General features: G+C 42.3%; 1 protein-coding gene across 1 annotated transcript in view; it reads left to right on the top strand.

Annotated features, from left to right (window-relative positions):
• Window positions 1-26,123, top strand: part of tmem121ab (transmembrane protein 121Ab) — a 37,644-nt gene extending 11,521 nt beyond the window's left edge. Inside the window, exon 2 of the mRNA XM_034135665.1 lies at window positions 23,242-26,123. Coding sequence (XP_033991556.1) covers window positions 24,097-25,035 — 939 coding nt within the window. The 5' untranslated portion in view covers window positions 23,242-24,096 and the 3' untranslated portion in view covers window positions 25,036-26,123. The remainder of the gene's footprint in view (window positions 1-23,241) is intronic.
• The last annotated feature ends 1,058 nt before the right edge of the window (window positions 26,124-27,181 follow it).

Here is a 27,181-nt window from a genome sequence, read left to right as displayed (position 1 = left end):
CCACACAGTGCTCTGGCAGGGTGGGCCAGGGGCTGCTGCCCACAGTTTCATGTCAGAGCCAGAGATGAGGACAGCAGCCACCACCAGGGCTGCAGAGCTCCATCATCCAGCAAACACGCTCATCTATCCTGAGCTGGCAGCCGAGTAAAAGAGATGGCTCGAATATTAAAGAAAGAACACACATGAATTGTTCTCCCTTTTCTTTTCTCATTGGCTTTTCTATCTCTCCGCCTCATCTCCCAATCCCTAGATTTCTCTCATTTCAGACTATTTCTTTCCTGAACATGTTTACACTTAATGAAACCCGACGAGCCTACTCCCCGGAGCCTGGTGCCTTTGAACATTACTCTTAGCCTCAGCAGATCAATATCAACCACGTTCCCTGTCCGTCTGTTTGCAACGGCTAAAACTTATTTTTTTTTATCTGGAGTTTTCTGATGAATCGAGCAGCATCTGGGTCCTCCAGTTGGTTTCTCTTCTGCAGGCTGTCAGGCCAAATAATATCGCTTGTATCTCATAGCTCTTAATCTATCTCCAATATCTGAACTCACAGACAGTGATGCAAGTTGAATGAAATCTAAAGTGCAGGCAGGAAATTGCATGAGGGGCAGCGTTGCATCACAGCAGCAGACAGACAGCATATCGTTTTTGTCAAACGAGTGCTCAACTCTGTTTACATCAGAGGCGGTCAACAGGAGTCAAGGAGGTGAATCCGAGGTAGACTGGCTTGCTTCACTGAGTCAGTGAGTTTTACAAGGTCTCTGTCAATATCTGAGACAAGCTACAAGGTCCTTTTCTGTCCTTATGACTGCATTTGGAAACCTGTGGGTCTGTATACTGAAGCGCAATGGGTAGAGCATAACAATAACAATTCCTAGATGGCCACCATTGGGTTTTATGGCATGTATTTGCACTGCGATGTGATACTGAATTACAAACAGGAAATAAAGCTCAGGTAGAAAGTAGAAGGAAGCATTCACAAAATAGGATAAACAACAGTAAGAAACACCGTAGCATAAGGAAACTGGAAACTGAAAGACATATCAAATAAATATCAAAACACGCATCAAATAGGATTTCACTGAAGCCCATATACAGTAACACCATTTTTAATTACTACATACTGGAAGGGAAGAAAAGCAGTGTTTCCTGAAAATGTCTAGAGATGGCTTTGTGTGTCAAGATTGATTAAATGTAATTACAAAAAAAAAATCTATATGCACTTTAGAGCTGAAACGATTTTTTGCTAACTTTGATAATCAATTAATCATGTTGTCATTTTACGGGCTACAAACATTACTTGGTTGCAGCTTCGCAGCAGTTACAGTATGCTTTGAGTTTTTAATGTGTCTAATTTGATAGCAAACAGAACAAAATATGCTTTTGGACTGTGTGTCCACTCAACATGACACCCGCAATACAAGACGCTAGCTTAGGCACAGAGATATTGTGAAGGCCATCATTCACGATGTTCATTTGGAAAACTCCCACCCTCTCATGTATTTTTTCATTTATATTCAGTGTTCAACTAAATGAGGTACACCACTTTGTTGTCGATGGTATAGTGAAAGAAATAGAATGATTAGGAACACCTAATTAAAAGAAAACCTGTGGCCTTGGAGTCTTCTGTGACTGTATTAAAAAACGAGTTTGCACAGAAGGCTTCCTCATTCTTCATTCCAGAGCAGACCAACATGATTCATGGCCATTGTCCGACAACAGCCCTGCATTATGTTCCCCTTTCTCCTCCTGTAGTTTCTGCCTGATCAATGCGTGTTCCTACTAACTCCGTCTCTTTCTAATTAAGATATTTCACCGTGTTCTCCTCAAGGATTTCATAGAAAAGGTCAAGCTGACAATTCTCCAATTTAGGTCTCGGAGCATTCACAAAGGTCTTGTTCGCAATAACAATTCAGTCTGTTTTTCCACGCGACAAAAATGACAGCGACTGATGACAGCGACTGATGACATTGGGGGTTTTGGGAAGTGGGAGATTGTTGTCCCGCGCCCGCTAACCCGCTCCAACTACATCAGACTCGCTAACTGCTGTAATCACCTCATGTTTCATCAGAGCTTTCCGATGGGAGAAATGATCGCTATAAAACACATGGAAACAAATTAACCACTGGTGTCAAGATTTTAATAGTTCCAATTAGTCAACACTTTGGGGAATGTGCATTATTAAGAATGATAGCATGCCACTTCCAATCTGTAAATTCCACCTAGTTCGCAACAGTGAAAATGAATGTCTATCTGTTTTTACACTTGTCCAATGGCCCTAACGTTACAACAACATGTGTTGACTAAGTACACTGTACACAGAAAGAGAGCAGGGCAGACTGACATCGCCACCCTAAACCCACACACTCATCCTCACATGCCAACAACACTGAGGCTTATTCTGTGTTCATGCCAACAAGGATGGCAGCTAAATATCTAAACAAATACTATATTTAAAGCAAAAATATTTTCTCTGCCATGTCTGCAACTTTGCTCTTTATTTGTAAGTGTTGCCCATTTTGAAACAAACTTACTGACATCATGCTAACTAACTGGATAGTGAATATTCCAAACTTTGTATAACTTTAAAGGTGGGGTAGGTCATTTTGGAGAAACCAGCTCGAGTGCGCTTGAATTTGAAAATACACAGCCGGAAAAAAAATCTGCCACTTCCTTACAGAGCCCCTCCTCCAACACACACGAACGCGCACATGACCAATGAGGGCACGAGGTAAGTTTGTGCACAGATGGAAGGCTGACAGGCAGGTAGGCCATCCAGTTATTTTAGCCGGGCCGGCTCAGATGATTGGTCTTGCTTTTTACAGTACTACGGCTTCCACAGATGACATTTGTTTATGGATTTTTTTGTCAAAGCACTTAAGATATTCATTGCTATCGGGATGTTAAGAGCATTCCATGGAATATAACAAAAAGTGTATCTCGAGCCGGTTTCTCAAACTTACCTACCCCACCTTTAAGTGTCTTTCTACTCGTTATCGAAACTCAGAGTTGGGATTTGAATGCACATCTGCCTGCAGCTCCTGGCTGATTTGTGCCCAGATTACATCTTTTGGAACATTATTTTGTTGGCACTGTCTCCCATCTTTGAAATGTTTCTGACTCTAGACAGAGACAGTAACCAATCAGTTCCCCTCAGTCGGCTCTCCTGAGATTGCAGATCCAGCCAGAACTGCTCCTGTTTCTCTATCATTGCATAGATAAAACATAATGTTATCTTTAAAAACATTGAGTATTTGTAGCTTTGTAACAAGACTGTGCAGCCTCGGCTAGCAGCTCTGTGAGGCTCATTTTGCACTATCGACAGCACCAGATGAAAAGTTAAAGGCATCTGCAAAGTTAACAATAAGTTAGGATGTCTGCACCAAATGACAAGCTAATTTATCCAACTGTCGTCAACACATTTAGCTCAAACAAATGTTGATCTCATACTGCTGCTAGAAGAAAAATCGGGGTCATCATATTTGTTGGGATCTCATAAATTGCGATGTGATGTAGCCAAATGTAGAGATACTATATTGCACTGGAGAATTTTTGATATGTTGCCCTGTTGATGATTCAATAAAAACTCAGGGGCACACTAAATCAGTAGGGATCCTCATCCAGGGAACATCAATGTCAGTACAAGTATAATGGCAATCCATCAAAGAATTGTTCAGTCTTGACAATCGTGGTGACAAAAAAAAACATCCTGGCCAACCCAAGGGTCAAAAGCTGCTAGTTTGGCTAAGAATGTATAAGAAGTATGCTATTAAAAAGGAAACAGTAACTTTAAAAAACATAAAAATTACGCCTCCACAAGAAGAACCAATTATAATACAAGACGGAAACTAATTAAAATGATAACCTAAAGACATTAAGGAAATAAGAAGAGTTAAATAACAACACGCTTTAAAGAAAACGATTATATGCATACAGTAACATGGGAGCTAAGCAAATCAAACAAATGTAGTTACTTTGCAGAACTAAATCTATTTAAAAATATCTCTCAGGCGCCGACTGCATCTCAGTGCATTTAGACGTACTAATCGTAGGCGAAACCATTATCACACATTGCTGCGACATGCTGGAGCTGTGTGAGCAGAATGTAAGGAATAATCGCTGCAGATATGACACACTCGAGACGCATTAACCAAATGGCTCAGCGAAGAATGCCTTTTCTACACAAAGAGTCAGTTGTATTGAGAGATCTGGAAATGGCTGGACTGCAGAGGATGAGGTTTGAGCTTCCCTATTGATTGTCTAGAAATACATTCGCCCCTATCTGGTCCTAAGGCTTGCGTACCTCTAACAGAAACCCACCTCCTCCCAGCCCACCCTGGGGTTATTGAGCTCTACACTGCAGGCGAGAGAGGTCAGATGAGTGCTCTGCCGCCCCCGCCTCAGCAGGTATTGCTGTTCTTGCATTGATGGAGAAGCTTGCCAACTTGCTGTGGCACATAGTGGATCTTAGAGGTTGAGGTCCCTGCACACACACCCCTCCCAAACCCTGCTGCCCCACCTACCTCTGCCTACTCAGCCCGAAATGCCTTCAGGGAATAGAGGGCGGGCAGAGGAGACAGACAGTAAGCAAGTGTGTGTGCAGATGATAAGCTGGATGTGAGTGCATGTGTAGGATAACCTGTGTCTCATAGCGCTGGCGTGTGAGCAAGAAACATGTCCGATTTAAGTTAAAGCGTAGACAAAGATAGAAGCAGAGGAAGAGACGCCGTCGTCGTCGTCGCCTCCGAAGGTGTGCGGCTGTGTGTGAATGATAGAACGCTTGTGTCGCTCATCGCCTTTCTGCTCACGGCCGCGGTTAATTATTCACTGGGGTTGTGCTGCAGAGATGAACTGAGGGGCTCTGGGATAAAGGCACTGGAGGAGGAAGATGAAATTATAAAATCCTAATGACGGAACTCCGGCTGAATGGTAATTTCTTAAATTGATTTTTGAAAAGGTGCCCAGACAGAACCGGCATGGAGAGACATTGAGATGGGTGGGAGAGTGGATTCCTCCCTTTCACTCTCCTCTCCCTTTCACTCTCACTCTGGACATGTTCCAGCCCTTTTCACCCCTGGCCTAATCTCCCTTTTTATCCCACACTTAAGCTTCAGAGCCACACGTCTGTCCTTTTGTTTCAATCTCTTTTACTTAACCTCAACATCTCACCTCTCCCTGCCCAGGTTTTCGGTTCACATACCTCTACGATGTGATTGTATTATTAAGTATTATCTTGTTTAACTCAGTCATAAGTATACATGACCTAAAACTTTAAGTCTGGTGAATTGCAATGTGATTTAGTTGGACTGAGAATATAATCTCAGGGAGGCACATGACATCACGGACTGTTAAGAGTAGCTACTTTAATGTAATAATTAATGTTCCCCCTGCCTAAGCTGATATAATCACATCTAACCTCCAGTTCCATATTTAACCTACAGACATGATTATATAGTCTCTTCATTTCACACTGGGTAAGCAAGCTACATTTTACCTTTAAATGAATACAAATAAATTACTCAGCATAACAACAATTAGTATTTGTATTGAGGAATTCTTATAATTCCCATTATTGGTTGTTTTTATTATCTTATATAATAATAATATTCCAAATATTAACCATGTATGTTGGGGTATAATCGCACACCAAAAAAGACACTTTAACTGTGTTTGGTTACACTCTCACTTCTCCAGTCTATTGTTGATCTGTAAGTTTGATTCAACGTGTCTTGGTTGAAGATTTAAATACATCTTGCTGGAGTTATCTGGTCGATGGTGTTGATTTTCGCCACAGCTCTAGAGGAAGCGTGGAAATGTAAATATGACGAGCAAAATAATCCACAATTGCCCCAAAGAGACACATTTGAAGAAGCGAAGTTGGCTCTTGAGACTGGTGTAGCCTGATATTTTTAACAAATACCATTGAGCAGCTTTCCTCTTAGATTCCACAAAGTTTGAATCTAAAAGCCATTAACTGAATTCTGAGTTTTCAATGGACTTCGACACTTCAATCTGTAAGTTGAGTAGTAACATTAGCTTGTTAGCCGGACCGAGTGCATGTCTGCAAGGCTTTTGTGAACCCATGCATACCAATATTCTATTTTTTTTTCTTCCGTTTCTAACTATGTAGATGTCTTTTATCATTTTCATTTCGAGCATAGCTGTCAAGGGCACATATATGCTGTAGGCGTAGGGACTGAAAACCATCTATAGAAGCAGCTGGATAAATGGTGGAAGGGAAATCGTTCGCCTCTCCCTCAATAGTGTTGAGTTGCCATTGAGCTAAGCACTTCACCTCGTACTGTTCCAGTGGAGTAGCTAAGTGAATCTGTAGGTGTTGATCAAAGGAAGACATTTTCATACCTTTCCTCTTTTACTCCACTTTAACTCCACCTGTACAAGCCCAGTGCTTTCACACTTTTGCACACACACCTCTTTGATCCCCCCCCCCCCCCACTCTCCTCCTTGTCTATCTTCGTTTCTCGTCCTCTGTGACCACCACGCCATCCTTGGCCAGGCCTGCTCCCCTGTTATCCAGAGAGCGAATGGCACAGTGATTGACAGAGATAAGGCCTCTAATTAGAAGCAGTGATTGGGGGCTCTGGAGGGGGCTTAGCTTCCTGGCAGGCAGAGACAGAGACGTATCCAGGGCGCCCAACCCCTCCGCAATTAGACACACATCTGCTATCAGCGATCAGCTCAGTGTCCCTGCAACGGGGAGAAGTTCTGCAGCACGTTGCCTGTCAATGTCATTCATTGTCCCTTCTCCTTCCCTTGTACAACCCGCTGCCACCCCACCCGATGCAATGGGGAGATACTGACACACACACACACACACACACACACAGCACAGGAGAGCAAGATGAATATTCATAATAAGTTTTAGGCACGCAAGTAGGAAAGAGAGGCAAATACTTTCTATTGAGAACATGTGTGTTCAGTCATGGCTGAATACACTTGTGGGTACAGTGGAGATGCCCACATGCCACGTGTTAGCTCCTGTAAATGCTGCATGTATAAATTCAAAACACATGCAGATGGCACCATCATCTATAAATTGGATGAATGCATATACAGACAAGAATAGACAGACTGTCTCCTACTGTATATGCTCACATTTAACATACCATTAGCATGTGCATGCCTGACTCAGTACTCCTGCTGCAGGCTTTGAATTTACAGTGCGAACGTATAATCAGCCTGCTGAGATTTTACAGCGCGGGCGAAATGTCACATCATCCCAGAGCCGAGTTTTATGACTCTAATCTGGGTGGCTGACACGGGCACAGCACCCACTAGCATGTTGAAAATGAAATAATAGTACATTATGACACACAAGAGCATACATCATGGGAGCTCTCTGTAGCTGGAGTGTGTTGTCGGATCGCGCAAATTTATGTGCCGATATGTCTACGGCCTAATTCCCAAATATGAGAGAGCCGTCATTTGAATAATCTACACAGAGGGAGCAGAGGGCTAAGGGATATCTAACATGATGAATTAGTCGGAGCCGTACGTGTGCTATCTGCTGAGGTTTTAAATCTCCAGTCCTAGCGAGGGGTTGAGGGGTGAGACTGCCAATGGAGCGAGTCCATGTTGGTCCAAGGCTTTCGGAGAGAGAGAAAAGCCAGACAATTGATCTGAAGAAAGTTCAGGAGGAAACACAAGGGGGTCCGTTACACTCCGTGTCCAACTAAAGAGATTTCTCAAAAGAGACATCCGTTGAAAAGGCAAATTAGTCTAGGACTAGGCATAATCCTTGTCTGTGAAACTGGCCTCGAGTGTTTTCTCTTCAGGGAGCCAGGTCTTCATTACAGCGCTGTTCTTCAATATCACTCCCCAGTCTCCACCAGGAGATCGGTCGCCTCAGCAACAAAGGAAGTTGGTTTTAACATGCTCTGTTGAACATACCCTGCTGCTTTGCTGCTCAGTGTCCTCTCCGCATTACTGTTTTAAGTTTGTTTTATGTTATGGAGGTTCAATTTGTATTCCAAGCGCTTGTTCTTCCTCTCTTGCTTTGTGAACAGCGTGAGCTTAGCCTTGAGTGGATGACCTTGAGTGAGGGTTGCCGTGTGAATGCTCAGCATAACCGGGAGCAGGGGGATATTGTTAGCTCTGTGTGGGGTGAGGAGGGCAGAGTCGTATCCCCTTAGCACAGGTCAAACAGGCTCTGTGAAGAGAAGAGAAGGAAGGAATCGGGGCAGAGGAGATGTGGAGAGGAGCAGAGCGGGAAGGAGCTAGGGGAGGAATCTCAGAGCTCACTCAAGGAGAGAAATGGGAGAACTGGAGCATTTCCCCCTTGTGGATACTCAACATTTATGACCAGACACAGAGAGAAATAAAGCAGAGTGAAAAAAACATAGTCCAGACGAGGGATAACTAAAAACCACAGACCAAGACCTTCTAGGAACATACAACTAGCTCACAATGACTGCAAGAAAACCAGACAAGGACCATGTTCAAATGTGGACACGAACTCTGGTCTGCTGCAGGAGGGATTGAAATTATTCACTACTTTAACACATAATAATGCTTTGGGTGTGTCTGCTACTATACTAGCAACTCAAATACAAAAATAATTGAGAATAAATAATGTATTATCTTTTACTAAAGAACTTTAATCCTTAAGCAATTTCAAGACACTGTTATACTATATTACAAAGAATAGGTAATATTTTCTTTTTCTAATTGAAAGAAAATGATTTATTATGCAGGGTATGCAGGGTAAGCTTCATTTCCTAACAGCTGAGATGACATACAATTAATAATTGTGTGTACACATGGAGGTCCAGAGTCATAAAGCTACAAGGGATGCATGGGGAATTCAGTTGGTGTTCTTTCATTATTTAATAACTACTTTTTATTTAATAGATTGACAACATAGGACATATCAAATGTTGTCGATGTACCAAATGTTTTAATAGTCTTATTTATTTAGCTTCTCTGTGTCTTTGTCCTTTAGTGTTGACCTCATTAACGCCATGACATAGTGACACATATACAGTAACACACAAGCACAGCAAAAGTCAGTTTCAGAGTTTCAGCACTTGCAGCACTATTCAACATTTCAATAATACCTTCGTGCCGCACGCGGCTAAATATAGCAGCTCTGTGAATGTCTCATTATTATAATTGGGGAGCTAGCATGCCATGCTGTTAGCAGGCTACATTTGAGCTGGCAGTTTCTGAACCCTACACTTCTTCTCTTGTCAGGATACATTTTCTGTTTCCATCTTCTGGTGTTGTGATATGTTAAAGCGTTGCTTGTGATATACTGAGACACTACAGTCTCATAGAATCTGTGACTGTGAGGCAGAGTATTTATGAATGGCTCTAAACAGCAGGGGACCGATGAACTGCTGGATTTTCCCTGCTCTGGTTTCTTTGCGCGTTCTCTCCTTTTCTCTGTCTCTCAGCTCTCCAGCCCCCACCCAGAGTCAGTGTGCAGCATCCAATTGTGTGTGACATTCAGCCTCAGTGTGAAAATCAGCAGATGGTAATTTTGTTTGTATGGTTAGTGTGGGAGTGTGTGTTTCTGTCTGTGTATGAAGAAAGAGGGGGAGAGGGAGAGCTAAGGAGCGGGGAATAATTTATGACCGCTGTACCCTATAATTAGCAAAAACTAAATTGCGTGTCAATGTAGGAGGCAGTTAAATAGGGCTCTGCTTCTGTCAAAGGACATTACAAACCACAGAAAGGAATACAGTGGCGGGCCACAGCGTATTTCACTAACTCCCTCTCTGGGCTGGAAACATAGGATTGCTAAAATGGGAGCCCGTGGCCTGAATGATTTAAGACCCAGTTTTGGCAAGTCCAACCCGCCAATAACTTTTTGATGAATTGCTAATTCTCAATTACTTTTTGGCTTTTAATCTGTTAATAAAGGCTACAGCGCAGCCCAAAGGCAGAATCACATTTGGAAACACAGAGCTCACTCTAAAGGAGAGGCAGCAAATAGCCGTTTTCAATTCCTTCCTTTATACACTCTGTTGCCTATGAACATGCAGGCTAGCCTGAGGAACGTATGTGTGTGTGTGTGTGTGTGTGTGTGTGTGTGTGTGTGTGTGTGTGTGTGTGTGTGTGTGTGTGTGTGTGTGTGTGTGTGTGTGTGTGTGTGTGTGTGTGTGTGTGTGTGTGTGTGTGTGTGTGTGTGTGTGTGTGTGTGTGTGAGATACATCAGCGTAGCACTTCAACAGATGGAGGCTGTTCTCATTTGAAAAAGCGATTCAGGCTGATTGATCAAATTGACTTTTTAGCTCACAACAGCCCTCCAGCTTCATCTGAGACCTTCAGTAAGGATTGGACAATATTTGGTTCCCGCTGCTCCAATCAACGCTTGACGCAGTGTTGGAAATATGACTAAAGCACCATAAGATCTAAGTAGATGTCGTTTTTTTATATGAATAAGGATATTTTATCAAGGTTGGCTACATTATAGAATTAAGTATAAATATTGTCTTGAAATATCGGCGGAGATTGATGGCTCAAGAAATCAAAACACATTTGACTAAACACACCTATTTGGATTAAAAATATGAGAAGTTCCTAAAGTTACTTGAACTATTTACCTTTAGTCATTTAAACTGCACCAAATACAGATTATTACCTCTTGGGACCTAAGTGCTGTGGCGGTATCCTTACTCAGTGAATCTGTCTCTGGTATATCTATCTATCTAAAAATAAACAATATATGGATGCTTTCATGTCAAAACCACATCAACTATAACCCTAGCAAAAACCAACACACACAAGGGCACCATTTCCTAAATATCAATGAGTGGAAGACCAGGAGTCTGTACGCTGGCTACTGGTTGAAGAGAAGGGAACCGTAAGACTGGAGCCCTCGATTTGCTACCTGACAGTATTGTAAACATTAAGGGATGCATTTAAAATATATGTATATAAAAAGTAGCTTGTTGATTGCTTACTTTGCTACAAACTGTGTGTATGGTGATGGTAGTGAACAGAGGGTTGATTAGGATTATTTTACCATACACTATAAAGTGCGATAAACTACAGATTAAGTACTTCCGTTTTCTTTCAGCGCCTTTGATGCTTTTAATCAAATCTGGAGCCTTACATTTCTATATATTGTTTACAGCAGACATGAAAGGTTTGCATGCAGGCCGTATTTCACAGTTTAAAACGTTTGCAGTCACATAATTAATACCTCAGACTTTAATTGCTTCTCTTAATGGCTCGTCTGCATTGTTGATTTGTTTGTGAATTACCGCATAGCATTGTTTAGAGAGCATGGCACAGCAGCAGTTTATTAGTGTGCCCCATCTGCTTGGGGGGCTCTTTAGGGCTGCTTGCATCAGACAACCTGGTGTGCGTGTCGTTCGTAAATGCGTGGCTTCAGATCCTCTAATTGATAAGAAAGTGCCTGCATGAAGAGAAAAGGAATATGCTATCATCTTTTAGTGGATGCCAATGGTGCTTGATGTCCTTGACAAAGCCCATGTGAAGGGGTAGAAGTGGCACACAACAGCACACTTTGTTATATTAATTACTAGCATGATCGTGAGAATTATTCATGGAGCAAGTAGGATATTTTATTGATTCTAGTGTCACTTTGATAATAATCCTTTTCAGATGTGACATGATTTTTTCTTTAATGTGCACATAATGGAATGCCTGACCTATAATTGTGCCTAATGTCTTTTATGGATCTGGGCACAATGGCTCTTTGGCAATCCATCACACATAACTATAGACTCTCACAGTTGACTATATAGTAATTAGCAGGGAATTGAGATTTCCAAAGGGTCTCATTTTGTGTCATCGCTAGCAATTGCTCCGTTAATGTAACATTCACATCTATAAAATAGCATATTGGGAGTTTAAGCAAAGTCAATTGTGTGAACGCTGCTTTTATATTCCTTTGAGGCATGTACATTGGCAGTGATTTGTGACAAAGCAGCCCACACATTAAAATAAACTGTACGTGTTGTCAGAGAAGAGGTCAATCACACACAGCTTAACTGGCCCTCAGAGTACTGAGAAGAACTCTAATCAGGCAACATGAGTGAGAAAATGTGTGTGGTTGTATAATAGGGGCTTTAAGACTTTCTCACACAGTATGTTTTCGTGTCTATACATCAGTAATGGGCAGTTACGCCGTGCAACACTGAGTATCTGCTATTCGTTCTTGCATTAAGGGGTTTTAATTTGAAATTCACAAATGACTTGCAGCTACTAATCCCAGTAATGCTCAATTTCTTTTACACTTTATGGAGATATGTTTGTATGCAGTCTTACCAGGAATGTCATTATTATCAGTTTTCTCTCTTTGGGTTCAGTGGACAGGTGATGGAAAAGAGAAGTGTGCGTCTTCTGGTAGCTCAGAGGTTATAGTATTGACATGTTGCGTCTTCCTAGCTGTTTGCCCGCTGAATTCAGACATCACATGGGTTTTGTTCAGGTTCAGTAAGTGGGTTGCAATTGAGTATAATTTTCTTCTGTAACTGCGGGATAGCTTCTGCCTGACAATGTAACATACAGCCAAATGATGCCATCAACATCATTTACCCATCAAAAATTGCACACTGCTGAACAGATTCACAATAACATGCCAAAAGCCTCCAGTCTGTTCACATTTACGCAGCCTATAATTGCCTGTAAAAACCTTAGTAGACAACACTCATAATAAGTCCTGAGGGGAATGATTGGTCGTAGGCTGAGTCTGAGCCACATCCAGTTGAGAACACTGGTGAAATGTTCACAGTTGTTCAATTATTCCAGTTTTGGTTCCACTGATTAAATTCAAAATGGCATAAATCCTTGTTTCAGAGACTCAGAGCACTTCTAAACTTTAGAGAGTTAGAAACACACCTCAGCAGAAGAAGTTGCCAAGACATTCGACACTCCTCAGCGAGTCGCAGGCAGGCAATTGTCTAATCCTGAGTGAAATATTGTTTTCCATTTCATTATCATACAAAGCAGGTGCCGCCTTCAGCAACACCCGGCCCGTGAGACACATTCAAAGTTTAGCAACGTTTTGTCAAATACTTGGTTTCACTTCACATCTGTTATGAGAAGCACATGAACAGAATTTGCCGAAAATGTCGGCTAAAAGGGTACATTATCTTGTGTTCGGTCTTTAAAAACTATAACCCTTAAAAAGGGGAACATTTTTCACACCCTATCAATAGATTTTCTTCTCTCGCTTCATGGAACATAATTCTTTTAGACTGAATGTAAGATTAAATGACTTGTTGAAAGCGACACTTTTTGCTTCTCTCTGCCTGGTTTTCGCTCTGATCCCAGAGTCCCTGACTGGTAATATTCAAATCTGTTTCCTCTGCAAAGCTATCCGTTTTTACTCCCAGCTCATTAGCAGCACTTCAAAGCCTCCCTGTATCGCATCTATTTTCCCTTTCATTCAATCACGTGGAACTGCAACCCTTGCTCTCTTGCATCAATCCCTCTCCCTCTATCTCATCTCCTTCCTCTATTTCTCTGGCTTCTTCTTTCCCCTCCGAGGACAGTGCACGAGGTGTCCTTACCCGTTTACCTAACAGTGCACATCTGTTATTACAAATGGGAGCAAGTAGGAGCAGCAGGGGGAGTGGGGTTTTAATTAAAGTGGACCTATCATGCTATATTTGAATAATATAGTGTAGGACCATACCTATATAAGGCATATTTATACTTTTTTTTTTTCAAAATACCAAACAGATCATGCATTTTAGCCATGCCTAATTTCGCTCAATTTGCACTTTTTTAGCGCTGTTTTTGCAAGGGCTGATTCTGTGAGAACAGCACCACCTACAGGCCTGGCATATGTACTACAGCGTCTCCAGCGCTTTCGAACGGCAATGGCCTGACGTCAGGACGGTGGCGCTACGGCTATTGGGCCAACTCCACATTCCCCTGATAGGTGGAGAGTTGGCCCAATAGCCGTAGCGCCACTTTCCTGACGTCAGTAAAGTGTTCAAATCTGGATCAGTTTTGATCAGATCCGTTGCAGCCCCTTTTTTAGAGATTTGGGTATGGAGGAAAATAGAGAGGGTTGTGTTTTCTGACACTTGGTGAGTTCCCTGGAACACCGGGGACACATATTCATGTATAAAAGACGTACAAAAGTGCATTTTGCATGATAGGTCCCCTTTAAGATAAAAACACAGTTAGCTTTAGTGGCTAAAATACCTGTTTGAACTGGAGCATTCTTATCTGCAACTCTGCATTCTCAGCTAACATTGACTGCATTATCCCAATTCAGGAGTGATACATACTGAAAAGGACCTGTGAGGTTTTGATGTCTTTGGGAAGTCATTTTACTCTCTAGTGGGATGGAAAGCAAACTGAAAGGAAGCGTGACAGGAATGAGGTATGGATGCCTCCTCCCTTCGGGTGGCCGGATTAGAAATGGCGACAGTGAGCACAGGAGGAGGAATTGCAAGGCATGGCAAAAGAGGAAGCTGAGGAGAGGAGAAAGACAGGGGGGGTTGGTTATTGACACAAAGATGAAATGGATCTCTCTGTAAAACCGCTGGATAAAAATAACTTCTGTCCCTGGGTGAGCACCCTCCGAAATTATCATTAGAGAAAATGAATATGAGAGCTGGAATTGCAAATCAATATGCTTGTTAAACCCTTGGATGGGTGCTTGGGAGAATAGCAAGCTAGAGGAGTGCGTAATAGTGTGTTACCAATGCCATGCAAGAGATATTTGTTTGAGCGTGCGTGCGTGCGTGCGTGCGTGCGTGCGTGCGTGCGTGCGTGTTTAGGATGAGGGTTAATGGTAATCACTGCGGCACTTTACGCTCTTTTGTGGCCCCTCAATTTGAAAAATGAAAAGGGTGCCCAACAATCACTTGAAGGGACAATCCAATTATCAGTGTGAGGGGTAGTTACAGTATGTGCTTGAAGGTGTGTTTTTTCAACAGAAGGGATTCAAAGGAAGCTTGACTTAATTATTTGGCCAATTCCTAATTGTTATTACTGGAGTTTAAGTCGCGAAACAAAAAGCCAGGGACAAAGCAGCTGAGATTTATATGTGTGGTCCCGCTTCACTGACTACAATCAGGGAATTTTGATAAAAGTGAGAGAAAATGAGAGGCTATTTCCTGGGGATGAGGTCATGTTCTGTTGATCAGAGCTGGCAGCGGCATTAGAGGCTAAAGCACATTTGGGTATTAAAGTGATTTTGTAGGTCAACTGAAAAAGTCCAGGATCAAAGGACCTGCAGTAAATCTCAAAGTGAGTGGAGTTTCCCTTTAAAGGATCATGTTTACACTTACAGCCGTAGTGGTAGTGTTTCCCCATTTCTCACTGGGTTGATGTCATTGTGTCCTCTTAAACAATGGCAAAGAGGACATGCTGCTGAAGCATCAGTCATCCCAAACGACACGGAGTATTGGCAGAACACCATGTTTTTTATCTGTAAAGCTGCGCCAATCAATATTTGTATATGAACAAAGGCTCAGAATCATAAAAAAGGGTGTCTTATATGAATCCACAGAGAAATATCAGCAGCACTGCAGTTCCTCTCGGTTCTAGTGTTTAAGGATCTAACAGCTCATTGTTTTAGTTTCAAGGGCCGCCACTTTACGAGTGTTTTATTTTTCAACAGTCGTGCCCAGCCTTCCAGCTTCAGCAGGCAGATGTTATTAGCAACAACAACAATTCCAATACAACAAATGTTCTCTTCTTGTCCAGCACCAAACAGCCGGCACACAGGCAGTTAGTCACTAGCTGGTGAACATGGTGGGGCATTTACTGTAGCTGCTAAAGAGACAGACATTTAAAGTGGACCTATCATCCTATATTTGAATAATATATTGTAGGGCCATACCTATATAAAACATGTCTGTGAAGTTTTTTTTTCAAAATACCAAACAGATCATGCATTTTAGCCATGCCTCATTTCGCTCTATTTGCTCTTTTCCAGCCCTGTTTTTGCAAGGGCTGATTCTGTGAGAAGTCTTCTTCGCTGCTTTTGTGGCAGACTACAGCGCCACTTACAGGCCTGGCATATGTACTACAGCGTCTCCAGCGCTTTCGAGCGGCAATGGCCGTGGCCGTGGCCCAACCCCCCATTCCCCTGATAGGTGGAGAGTTGCCCATATAGGCGGAGCTCTCTGTTTCTGACGTCAGAACAATTCAAATCTGTATCAGCTCCGTTGCAGCCCCGTTTTTAGAGATTTGGGTATGGAGGAAAAGAGAGAGGGTTGTGTTTTCTGACACTTGGTGAGTTCCCTGACACACCGGGGACACATATTCATGTATAAAAGACGTACAAAAGTGCATTGTGCATGATAGGTCCCCTTTAAGTTAAAGTAAAAAGAGAGAGAAATGTATCTTTTGTTCTTTACCAAGGCAGAGACTTAACTCGTAAAAGATTTAAATGAAAGCTATGGTTGCCAGGCTCAATTTTAGTCACAGGAAATGTAATGAGTTTGACAGTGAGCTGACCAATGACGTTCATCAAAAATGTGTCTGAAAAACATGACAACGTTCATTTCAGTGATCTTTTGACAGCGGATCAGTTTGAAGTGTTGCAGGGAGTAATGGAAGAGTCAGCCGCAGTGATCTGTCAGACGAAGAGCTGCAGGCGACAGCTCCAACTCCTCAATGAGGAATCATCGTCACTTTGGCTGTTTATAGACTCATGCCCTGTGCAGCATAAAATCAGATCACGCTTTGCTTACAGTGTGCTAGAAAAAGCCCAATTATTGCCTGAATCTTTTCTCAAAACAAAAATGGTTCGTTTTGTTGCTCTTAACACAGTTGCTTTTACCATCAGTTAACAGGGTTTTGCAAAATCAACCAGGGCTTAAATGTTAAGTACTGCCACGTTAGGAGTGTGGTAAGCATTCACTCCATTTGTCTAGATGGTATTGGAATACATTTGGGAAAAACTGTGAAATATTATTGTTGTTTTTAAAACACTATTTTCACAAATCTAAATACCATCATGGGTTAAATGTTAATAGTTTCACAGATTGATGAAAACAAAGCGAGAACAGACGGTAATGGCTGATCATGGTTCACATTTCTTTATAGAGAGGAGGTTAGAGAGTAAAGAGTGTGGGTGGAACTGGTTCCACGTTAAATAGGGACTATAGTTTAATGAAAGCTAAAAAAGAAATCCTGGCTGATGAATTCATAAAGGATTCAAATCGCTGTAGAAGATGGGGATGGATGGTCGAACATGGACGGTAAACCCCAGGATTCAATGAGAGATTGCATTGAGTTACAGAAGCTGATGGAACCGGGCTATAGTGATGAGCTCTCAGTGTGCGTACAGTACAGCAACTTCAAAACGCTTGATGGTACGCTTCTTCCACAAAAAGGTTACAGCCATATCCACTTAAACATGATTTTTGGACAGTACTTCAAGAGTGACTTGCGTATAAGTTATGTTCACCCCCTGTGTCGGTGACTAACTTCTGGGTGGGATGTCAGAGGGATGCTACTCACTTTGATGATGACTCACTGTGGCACGGTGCCTTGGATCCTCTCCCCAGCTTTGTGAATACAGAATACACTTTGATTGACGCTGCGCACATTATGGCCGTTTCAGAGTTGGCAGGAGAGAAAAACACACGTCTGTTATGTTGAAAAGCGGAAATGCACATTTGAGCTGCTTTCTACTTCTAACCCTCTACAATGCCTATCATGGGAGGCTACCCGGCACAGCAGCTATCCGTCCTTTGTCATGTGCAGCATGCTTGATTTCGGCAGCGTTTGATCAACACCCACAGCTACTTAAAAGCACAGACAGCTGGATACAGATTGGGTTAGTAACAGTTATGTGCTGAAATGAACCTTCAGTGCTTATCATGCACAATGTGACATAACAAAGTAAAGTGAGGATCAGCTTTAATCAACCATAATGGGTGATAAAATGAGCTTAGCCACTGCTACAAAACACGGTGCACTTCTCAGTTTCAGATCCTCCTCAGTATTCTAACCCTGTGCAACCTCATAAGCAATTACAAGCATATTATGCCAGGATAACAAGAAAACAAGAGAATGGAAAGGACGGCAGCGAATAACACACAAACCCTGTGTATTGGGTTTTGACTAATTAAAGTGTGTACCATTGAATTGCACAAAACAGGTGGAAAGGACTACACCTGCCAAAAAATGCTGACAACAAAATGCAAAACAGACGTGTTTGTAATTCCAATGAAGCAGCGCACCGATCCATTAGATGCAGCATATACAGTGTGAATAATGCAACACTGACAAGGTTAAGCCTTATGAGGGCAGATGAGTTTGGTTTAATATGTTAAAGAAATGTGCTGAGCGCCTGAGAGATGTCTCACACACTCGTCAGTGTGTCAGGGGGAATCAAGCCGACGTGTTTGAACACAGCCAGGTTGTTATCTGAGATATGTATTAACATGTATTCAGGGATTAGGGGATCTAATACCTGACTTTGTTATAATCAGCACAGGATGTACGAGATCAGTGTGTGGTTACAGAACGTTATCAGGATGTGAAAGATGGAATAAAGATGTGACCTGCAGATCCTGTCAGCAACCTTTCAGGGAAGGAATGCGTGTGTGTAAGAGCTTTCATACACACACACACATACGTGCCTGTGTGTATTCTGTTTCTGTGTGTTTACAGCATTTTGTTCGGCTTAGCTGTTCTGAGCTGTTTTCTGAGTACTGGGCGGATTCAAAGCAATCTGCCACCTCTCCCAAAACTATCCGAGCGCTGACTGTAACACAAAGGACGGCGCAGAACACCTGCTGCGATGATGGAGATGGCTGGCAGCCAAGACGACATATGGGCCTCATTCTGGCCCTAATGAAGACAACCTGACATAAATATCGAACAAAACGGACGGCTCTGGAGACCTGCACTGTCCCACTGCTGTGTTGCTGACATTGACATTTGATCATCCTTATGGTTTTGAGGCTTTAGAAATGTGAGCGGAAGCGTGGAGTGAATGCAGAGTTTGAAATGTAATAGGATACATTTAATGCATAACAATATGGCTCCCCAAAAGCATAAACAGCTCAGTTTCCTTTGAAGCCTGAAGGTAATAGAGCATACCATCCACAGTTGCTGGATGAAATGATTTTGCTGCTGTAAACAAGTGCTAGCTCACAGCCCTCACGAGGTGTATGATGTGTCAGAACACCTTAGTGTTGAAATAAAAGCCTCTTGAAGTTTGTAAGACTTTACTGTCCTTAAGCTCTGAGTCTGTGTCAAAAAAAGACAAACATCAAAAGTGAAAACACAGGTAATTAAGATACTGCAAGTCAGTGCTTAAAGGGAAACTGTGATGGTGCATATTCAAAAGCAGCAGCTCAAAACTGCACCGTTTAAACAACTTTTGATTCGATTTTCCGCCTGGTAAGGAGTGGAAGAATCCGGTGCTGTTCTTATAGTTGTACTGACTGTACGGGGCTTTGACCTAACCAGAACTCCAGTGTGTTTTTTGGTTATAACTTGAAAAACGAACAAAAGAAAGTCGCAGCTATGCCACTTCCTGCCCTAACCTTTGTCCTTGTTGTGATCCATGTGGAGGCCTGGGGGCAGCCAGGAGGCTAACCGTTAATATAACTGCCTGACAAGAAAACTCTGGCTGTTTAGAGAGATAATGGCCTTGACCAGAGACACGGTAATAGCCTTTCCTCTGCAAAGAAATGTTGTGCTGCCAGTTCACAACCCTCCATGTTGCCTTTTTATAGTACATCATAATTAATACGATGTAATTGAAGCATATAAGCATGTTCAGCGTTCAGTGCACAGAGGCCCCCTGCTCTCACAGGGTAAAAAGCCAAGCAAAGATGTAAAATGATAGTAATCACAGCTGTGAAATTACATATGAATGGACATTTCTTTCTGTCTTTCTTTTCTATTTCTGCGGGGTTAATCTTCAGTGTAGGGTTCTAAATTATAACAGAATTTGCAGAGCAGAGCACTCGTGTCATCATCTCACACAGACCAAGGCACTTTTCTACAGAATATGACCGAAAGGATTAATAATCGTCCATTACTGCCAAAGTTCATCAACTTCCTGTTCCATGTAGCGCTGAATCACGTTAATGACATCTTGGGATCCATGTTTTGCAGCTCGAGTTTTAATTCCATGGAGGTTCAAACCATCCAATTTAGCGCTCTCATATTATTTTTCCGGCTGTAATCCGTTTATTAGGGAAACAATCTCAAAGTCTCCCTTGATAATGAATGGCATTTAAATTATGATATGATGTACTGTATATGTGGAGGCAGCCTTCCCTATAGCATGTTAATGATCCACAGCATTCTGCTAATCAGTCAATTAATCACCGCACTATGAATGTAATCTCTTACTTAGGCACTGTTCTACATAATGGGTTTTAAACATTCAAATTCATGCTTGGATTACAAATGAGGCTCATTCTGGTGTCAGGCTCTTGGGCTTTCAATGACAGCCTTTGAATCGGGATGTTATTATATGTTACATGATTTTTTTTTGTTCAACACACAAGGTTGTGCGCAGTGACACAGCACAATGTATCTATTAACATTTCTGCTATGAGCCATTGAAGCTCCATGGTTGTTGTTTTTCATATATTCTCTATAGATGTACGTACAGTTCATGTTCTTCAAGGGTGGTATTTTTCTGATGAAAAATCCTCTCTACAAACTCTGGATCTCATTCAAAAAGCTCAAAAGCTCATTTTGCTTTTGTGATTTCACACAGCAGCTGAAAACAAACTCATGTTTATTTATCACATACTTAAGTCTCTCATATCAAGAGCTCAGTTTATAAAAATGGGAGTGAAATACAGTAGAAGCCTTTGATTTACAAAGGTAAACAGTGGTGGATCAATTTGTTATCCACTTCTAAATTGGCTTTTCAAAATGAATCCCATCAATAGCACTGAAAGGTCAGCCATTGTTTTTTCAATGTATCAGTAAATATCAAGACAAATGAATGCTTTGGCCTTCCGTTTCTTTTGGACTCACTATTGATCACAGTTTGAAGTTGTATTTCTTATTTTACTAATGTTTGAATAATTCAACATTTTGGAAAATATGCAATTTTTCCAGATATCTTTGGTTAGAGCTAGGATTGTCGATTCCCCTTTTTTTCGAGCTAAACGACTGCTGACCCAAGTTACGTATTTATCGAGACTGACAATAATCTCCTAATCTATTGTTAAGCAAACAAGAAAAGTGAAGCATCTCCCCAAATGTAGAATATTTTGTAAACAAATAGACACTTGTAACTGCAGACTAGATCATCATCGGTTTAACTAACATTACATGACATTATTATGATGAAAAATAAAAGATAATAACCACTTGATGTGATTTTTCAGCAACGCGGCAACTCAAAATGTGAACTTATTAATGACCTACTGTGAAAGCATTGATGAATGACATACTAACTAATGACAAGACAGTAGCACAAGCTTATAAAAGGGCGCATTAAAGCAAAATTGGTACTCTGATCTTCTACGACTTTAGACATCAAATTTAAACAAATTTTAATGGAGACTACTTTTCAGCCCATGAAAGAAGTTAAATAAAGTCTTTATAGTCTAATAAAGACTTTCCAAATCTGAAGAATAAACCTGAGGCCGTCATCTTGCTGTGCTTTTATTTTTGTAGGGATTGTAAAGAAATAACAGGGAAATGAGGGAGAGAGGTAGGGAACAACATGCACCCAATGACCCCGGACAGTTTTAAGGGACGACGCGGTTCATTGTGCTAGGTCACATCCTGTGGCTTTGATTTTCACCTTCTTTATATCTGTCTCTTGGGGGTCACCAATCTTTATGTAAAAGCAATACTAAGTCAGTGAGGTACACTTGAAGGATCGATATGTAACGTTTGAACACTAAATGCTTTTTAGTTGTCAGTTATTTAGTATTTTTTATGTTGATAAATAGTGAAGTAAGCTGTGGTAAGCCAACAATTCAAGTATCACCTGTTGTTTGTTTTGCAGAGATTTAGACATTATTAATATCCTGGTCTGTAGGTCAACTAAAACTCCCCTTTTGGCGAGACGGTAATATTTTGGGATTGCTGCAGATGCTCCCTGATACAGTCATATCTTAATTTGACACATACCCCCAGCTGACAGAAACACTAATGTGATATATTTGTGTTCTGCCTGAAGGATCCAGTGACTGGAGGAGGAGACAGAAATTAACAGAGCAGAACAGAGCATCAGATAAATTCTAGTTTCTCCTGAAGCTCAAATCGTGGGGAACTTTCTGCTCAATTAACACATTTCACTTTCTCAAAGCCTTGTTTGCTCTCTATGCAAATATTTAGACAAGCTGTGTTATTTATGGACAAGGCCAGTGCGCAAGGTGGACTCCTGCTGGCAAGTTAAGCTCTCAGCATCTGTACAGTTTCTTTTTCCAAAGTGCTGTAAACGTCCAACTGGACTGTTGAAGAGAAGCCCCCCCCCTGACCCAAGCCGTCACACGCTTCAGCACACACATCAGCTGGAATACTAAACAGGTCAAAACAGAAACACTTTGAAACATCATTCAGCAAAAATAGACTGTAAATGGAGCTTGAACTGAAGGTTAAATAAACGTGGGGAATTGTATCATTTTCAATACACAGTTTGCACATTTTAGACACTGAGCATGCATGAAAGTCACACATTAAAGCTGAAAGTCGGTTTGTTTGTCTGTGCGATCAATTTCTGTCACTGATGCAAACACTCCTTAATCCTATTAATCCTCCAGTAATAATGATACAGCATGCACACAGCATTCCAATTGTCTGTTTTATTTTTTGAAATTTCAGCACACCATACTGAACCAAAGATGTAGGAAATTAACTTGCAATCTGTTTGCCATTTACTCTTGCACAAGAAGAAAATGTAGAACCGAGTAAAGCAATAAAAAACGACTTGTCAGGCAGTTCGCTACTTCATAAGACTTTAAATTAGTTTCTACAAATTATTGTAATAAATCTTCTATTAATTCAACTGCCCAAATTAAACTTCTGGGTATTATGTTCCCAAAATATGCTGAAGATAATAACGTTACCACCAGAAGATATTAAGCCATGGCTCCAGTTGTCCTGTGACAGATCACAGACAATAGAGAGGTAATGACATCCAACATGTGCAATATGTCCTTCCCTATCAATAGTGAAACAGGCTCTACTTGAGCCAAGCTGACACATTGCTTGGCTCATCGTATGTGGAGGGCCATTGGCAATGAAAACTGTGTTATATGGCCCAGTAGTGCTGACAGGTTTCTTTCTCCCCCTCTCCTGCCCTCCCCCTCCTCTCCTCTTTATTTCTCCCTCTTATAGGCTGTGAAGAGGCTGGCACGTGGAAAGAGGAGGGGGGAAGGATGGATCTTCAGACCGGTGTAAGAGCCTCCCCCCAGGGAAGCCGGCGTCGGATGCAAGGCCTCATGGGCCGTTGACCTGCTGTCTCCGTGATTTATGGCGGCTGGGGGCCTCCGGCCACTGCAGACACCTCCTTTCCCTCCACACACACTGCAGGATCGCAAGGAGCCACACACACTGCACCATCGTCTACGGGAGCTTCCAAAGTGGAATTCTTCGCACATGCTGAGCTGCAGCACAGGCGCGCGCACAACTCCTGCTTTCAACACAGTCTCATATAAAAATAAACCCCTCCATAAACATTTCTATACTGCAGCAGCGTGTCCCGCATTCCCATCACATTTCCATTAGACCGAGCATGCTCTAAGAGTATTCTCCCTTTGACTGTGTGTGGATTACTATCAGTCATGGTGTGTCAGCTGTAAAACCCGCGGTGTAGTCGCTGCTCAGGGGCAGAGGCGGATCAATGGAAGTGCGTTGAGTAACGAGGTGATGTTCCTGTTTTCACATGGTCTGAGAGCAATCAGCAGCCAGCATATCTCCGCTGACTCCACACACGGCTCTGCTTCTACATTGCAATAACCGTCCTCCTTTAAAGACTGATCGTGTAGTGAATTATAGTATTGTTGTAATATAAAAGACACACTAGGCGGACATTTGCTCCTGTGCACACAAGAGCTATCAGAACACTTTAAATGCAATTCGTTTTGCTCCAACCTTAGAGGTTTGGAGTGGACACAGCGCCCAATCACCTTCTGGTGTGTTTTTGCTTTTGAAACTGGGGACTGATAGTGAGAGCCAGCAGGTGCCCTCGCCATGGTGTTACCGCCCCCAGACAAACGCCACGTGTGCCTCACCACCATCGTCATCATGACCAGCATGGCCTTCATGGACGCCTACCTGGTGGAGCAGAACCAGGGTCCCAGAAAGATTGGTGTGTGTATAATAGTGCTGGTAGGGGATGTATGCTTCCTCATAGTGCTGCGCTATGTGGCAGTGTGGGTCGGTGCAGAGGTGCGCACCGCCCGAAGAGGATACGCCATGATCCTCTGGTTTCTCTACATCTTTGTCCTAGAGATAAAACTCTACTTTGTTTTCCAGAATTGCAAGGCAGACAGGAAGAGCTTGGAGACGGTGGCCAGGAAAGCTTTGACGTTATTATTATCAGTGTGTGTACCAGGCCTGTACTTGGTTCTAGTGGCTCTGGATAGTATGGAATATGTGAGAACTTTCCGGAAGAAAGAAGACATGAGGAGTCGTCTGTTCTGGGTGGCTCTGGACCTGCTGGACCTGCTGGATATCCAAGCCAACCTGTGGGAGCCGCAGCGGACAGGCCTGCCCATCTGGGCCGAGGGCCTGATGTTCTTCTACTGCTACATCCTGCTGCTCATCCTGCCCTGCGTGTCTCTCAGTGAAATCAGCATGCAGGGGGAGCACATGTCGCCCCAGAAGATGATGCTGTACCCGGTCCTGAGCCTGGTCACTATAAACGTGGTCACCATCCTCATACGGGGTGTGAACATGGTGCTGTTTCAGGACAGCCGGGTTTCCACCATCTTTGTCGGGAAGAACGTGGTGGCCATCGCCACCAAGGCGTCCACCTTCCTGGAGTACCGCCGACAGGTAAAGGAGTTCCCCCACCCGCAGAACGCCATGGCGCTAGAGCTGCAGCAGAACAGCCACACGCAGCCGCTGCCCAACGCCACCAGTTTACCACATGAACCTTCGCCGGCGCAGGACGTCATTGACACATGACCGCCAGCTCTGGACTGAGCATCATTAGAAACTCAAAGCTTTTTAATGAAAGCTACTGGAGGTGGATAGAGGAATCAGCTGCATGACGGGATGATATTCTGCTCTTGTCAAGCCCACATGAACTGCTGTGAAACCATAAAAGAGATTTTCAGCATCACCTGCCTGTCAGAACATACTGTAAACCTACACTTGACTCTGAGTGCAGCGTGCAGACTTTGAAATCAAGTCAAAGGTTTTTATCGTGCTATTGTGTTTTTAATTGTTTAAAATGTTTTCAAAGCTCAAACTTTTATTAAAAGACAATCTCCACAGTGTGCAGACCGGTGACATTATGTTGTGTAAAATGGACAGCTGGTCGCCTCTCGGTGAGTATCTTGTATTTTTTAAAGGTCACTTTTTCAACTATGTGGCATTTCCTTTGAATTCCAGCACCCAAGGAACTACCATTCAGCGCGAGGCACTGACGGAGAGGAGGAGCAGAGAGTGATAAGGGTCAGTCATGGGGGGCTATCTGTGCTGTGCTACAGCGAGGTTGGTGGCAGACGAATGCTTTTCCCTCTGTGTAGGGTTCTGCTGAGAAATGAGCTCTGTGGAAGCTGCTGCCTCGGTCAGTGTAACGCTTTACGACCAAATGTCTGATAAAAGCACCGGAGCTCAGCACTGTACCGTCCACTGCAGGCATCCAAGCGTGTGTTTTACTGTGTGTGTGTGTGTGTCACGCACACTCTAGCCTATAGAGTATGTGTGCCTGCAGGCGTACGTGTTCACCACAGGAGGTTTAGCTTATTTTTTTGGCACAGATGTGAGTGGTTTATGTGTGTAATGTATTGAAAATCTGAAGAAATACATGAAAATAGAAAAAAACGTATATGATGGGGGTGAGATACTTTTTGTTTCCTGTACTGTACATTCCTCCGAACCTATAGCTGAAGCCTTGAAGTCAGAAAAAATGTCCAGAGAACGCCTCACTAATGAATTGACAAAAGATACAATATAAATACTATATCATTCAAACAGAAAAAAGTTTATTCAGTTTATTATTAATAATTATTATTGTTAATTATTATTATTGTACATTCTTTACTTGTTGGAGGCAAATGATGTTTTAATAAAAGTATGAATAAAAAGATTTATGATGAAAGCATGGTTTCTTTTTCCAAATTGGCCATTTACATATTTATTATCTTTAGCTTAAAGGGGACCTATCATACCAAATGCACTTTGTGATGTCTTTTATACATAAATATGTGTCCCCGGTGCGTCTGGGAACTCACGCAGCGTCAGAAAATAAAACCCTCTCTCTTTTCCTCCGTACCCAAATCTTTTAAAAATGGGTATACAACGAGCGGATACAGATTTCCATCCGAACTGACGTGTCCATCCGTGGTGACGTCGGCGGACCCACAGAAAGTTGCTATCAGAAACAATGCCTGGCGTGTTTTGGACGTAATCTCGTCTTTGTTTACATTAGCAAGCCTCGCTAACACTCAGAGCTAAACTGTACTGTAGAGCACATGTGTTTAAAAAGCAGGAAATAAAAAAAGGAACTCACCTTGTGATAAACCCGCAAGAGAAAAAGCATTTGAGCTCCATACTGTTTCAGAAATAATCCTTGATGTGGTTTAGAACAGGATGGCGTTTTATCACAGCAGAATTTAACTTTATCTCCGGTAGAATTCTGATCAGGCATTAGCCTACTCTTTTTTTTTTTTCAAGCTAAGGACCCAAAATCCGCGTTTCTCTAACAGGGCTGCAAAAGAGGGGTATGAGCAGTATGAGGCATGGCTACAATGGATGATCTGTTTGGTATTTTGAAAAAAAAACTTCACAGACATGTTTTGTATAGGTATGGCCCTACAATATATTTTTCCAATAAAGCATAATAGGTCCACTTTAATCAAGGGGATATTGATGCCCTTTTTATCATTGAAATGGCTACATAAAAGCAAACGTTGCACATAGCACATCAATATTTAGGGGTGAGATGCCTCCACCTGGCATTAATGCTCTACCCCTCAGGCTGCCACATGTCCAGAAGGGAAGCAATGGATGTATCTTTAATGTGATAAAAATGAATGAACCCTTTCTCAAATTGTTTTCTCCCAGTTCCCTTTTGTTCCATTGACACTGATCTTATTTGCACCAA

The sequence above is a fragment of the Trematomus bernacchii genome, unplaced genomic scaffold, assembly GCF_902827165.1.
Source record: "Trematomus bernacchii unplaced genomic scaffold, fTreBer1.1, whole genome shotgun sequence".
Taxonomy (NCBI): domain Eukaryota; kingdom Metazoa; phylum Chordata; class Actinopteri; order Perciformes; family Nototheniidae; genus Trematomus; species Trematomus bernacchii.
The sequence above is the reverse complement of the archived record's forward strand: the minus strand, read 5'-3'. Positions and strand labels throughout refer to the sequence as shown.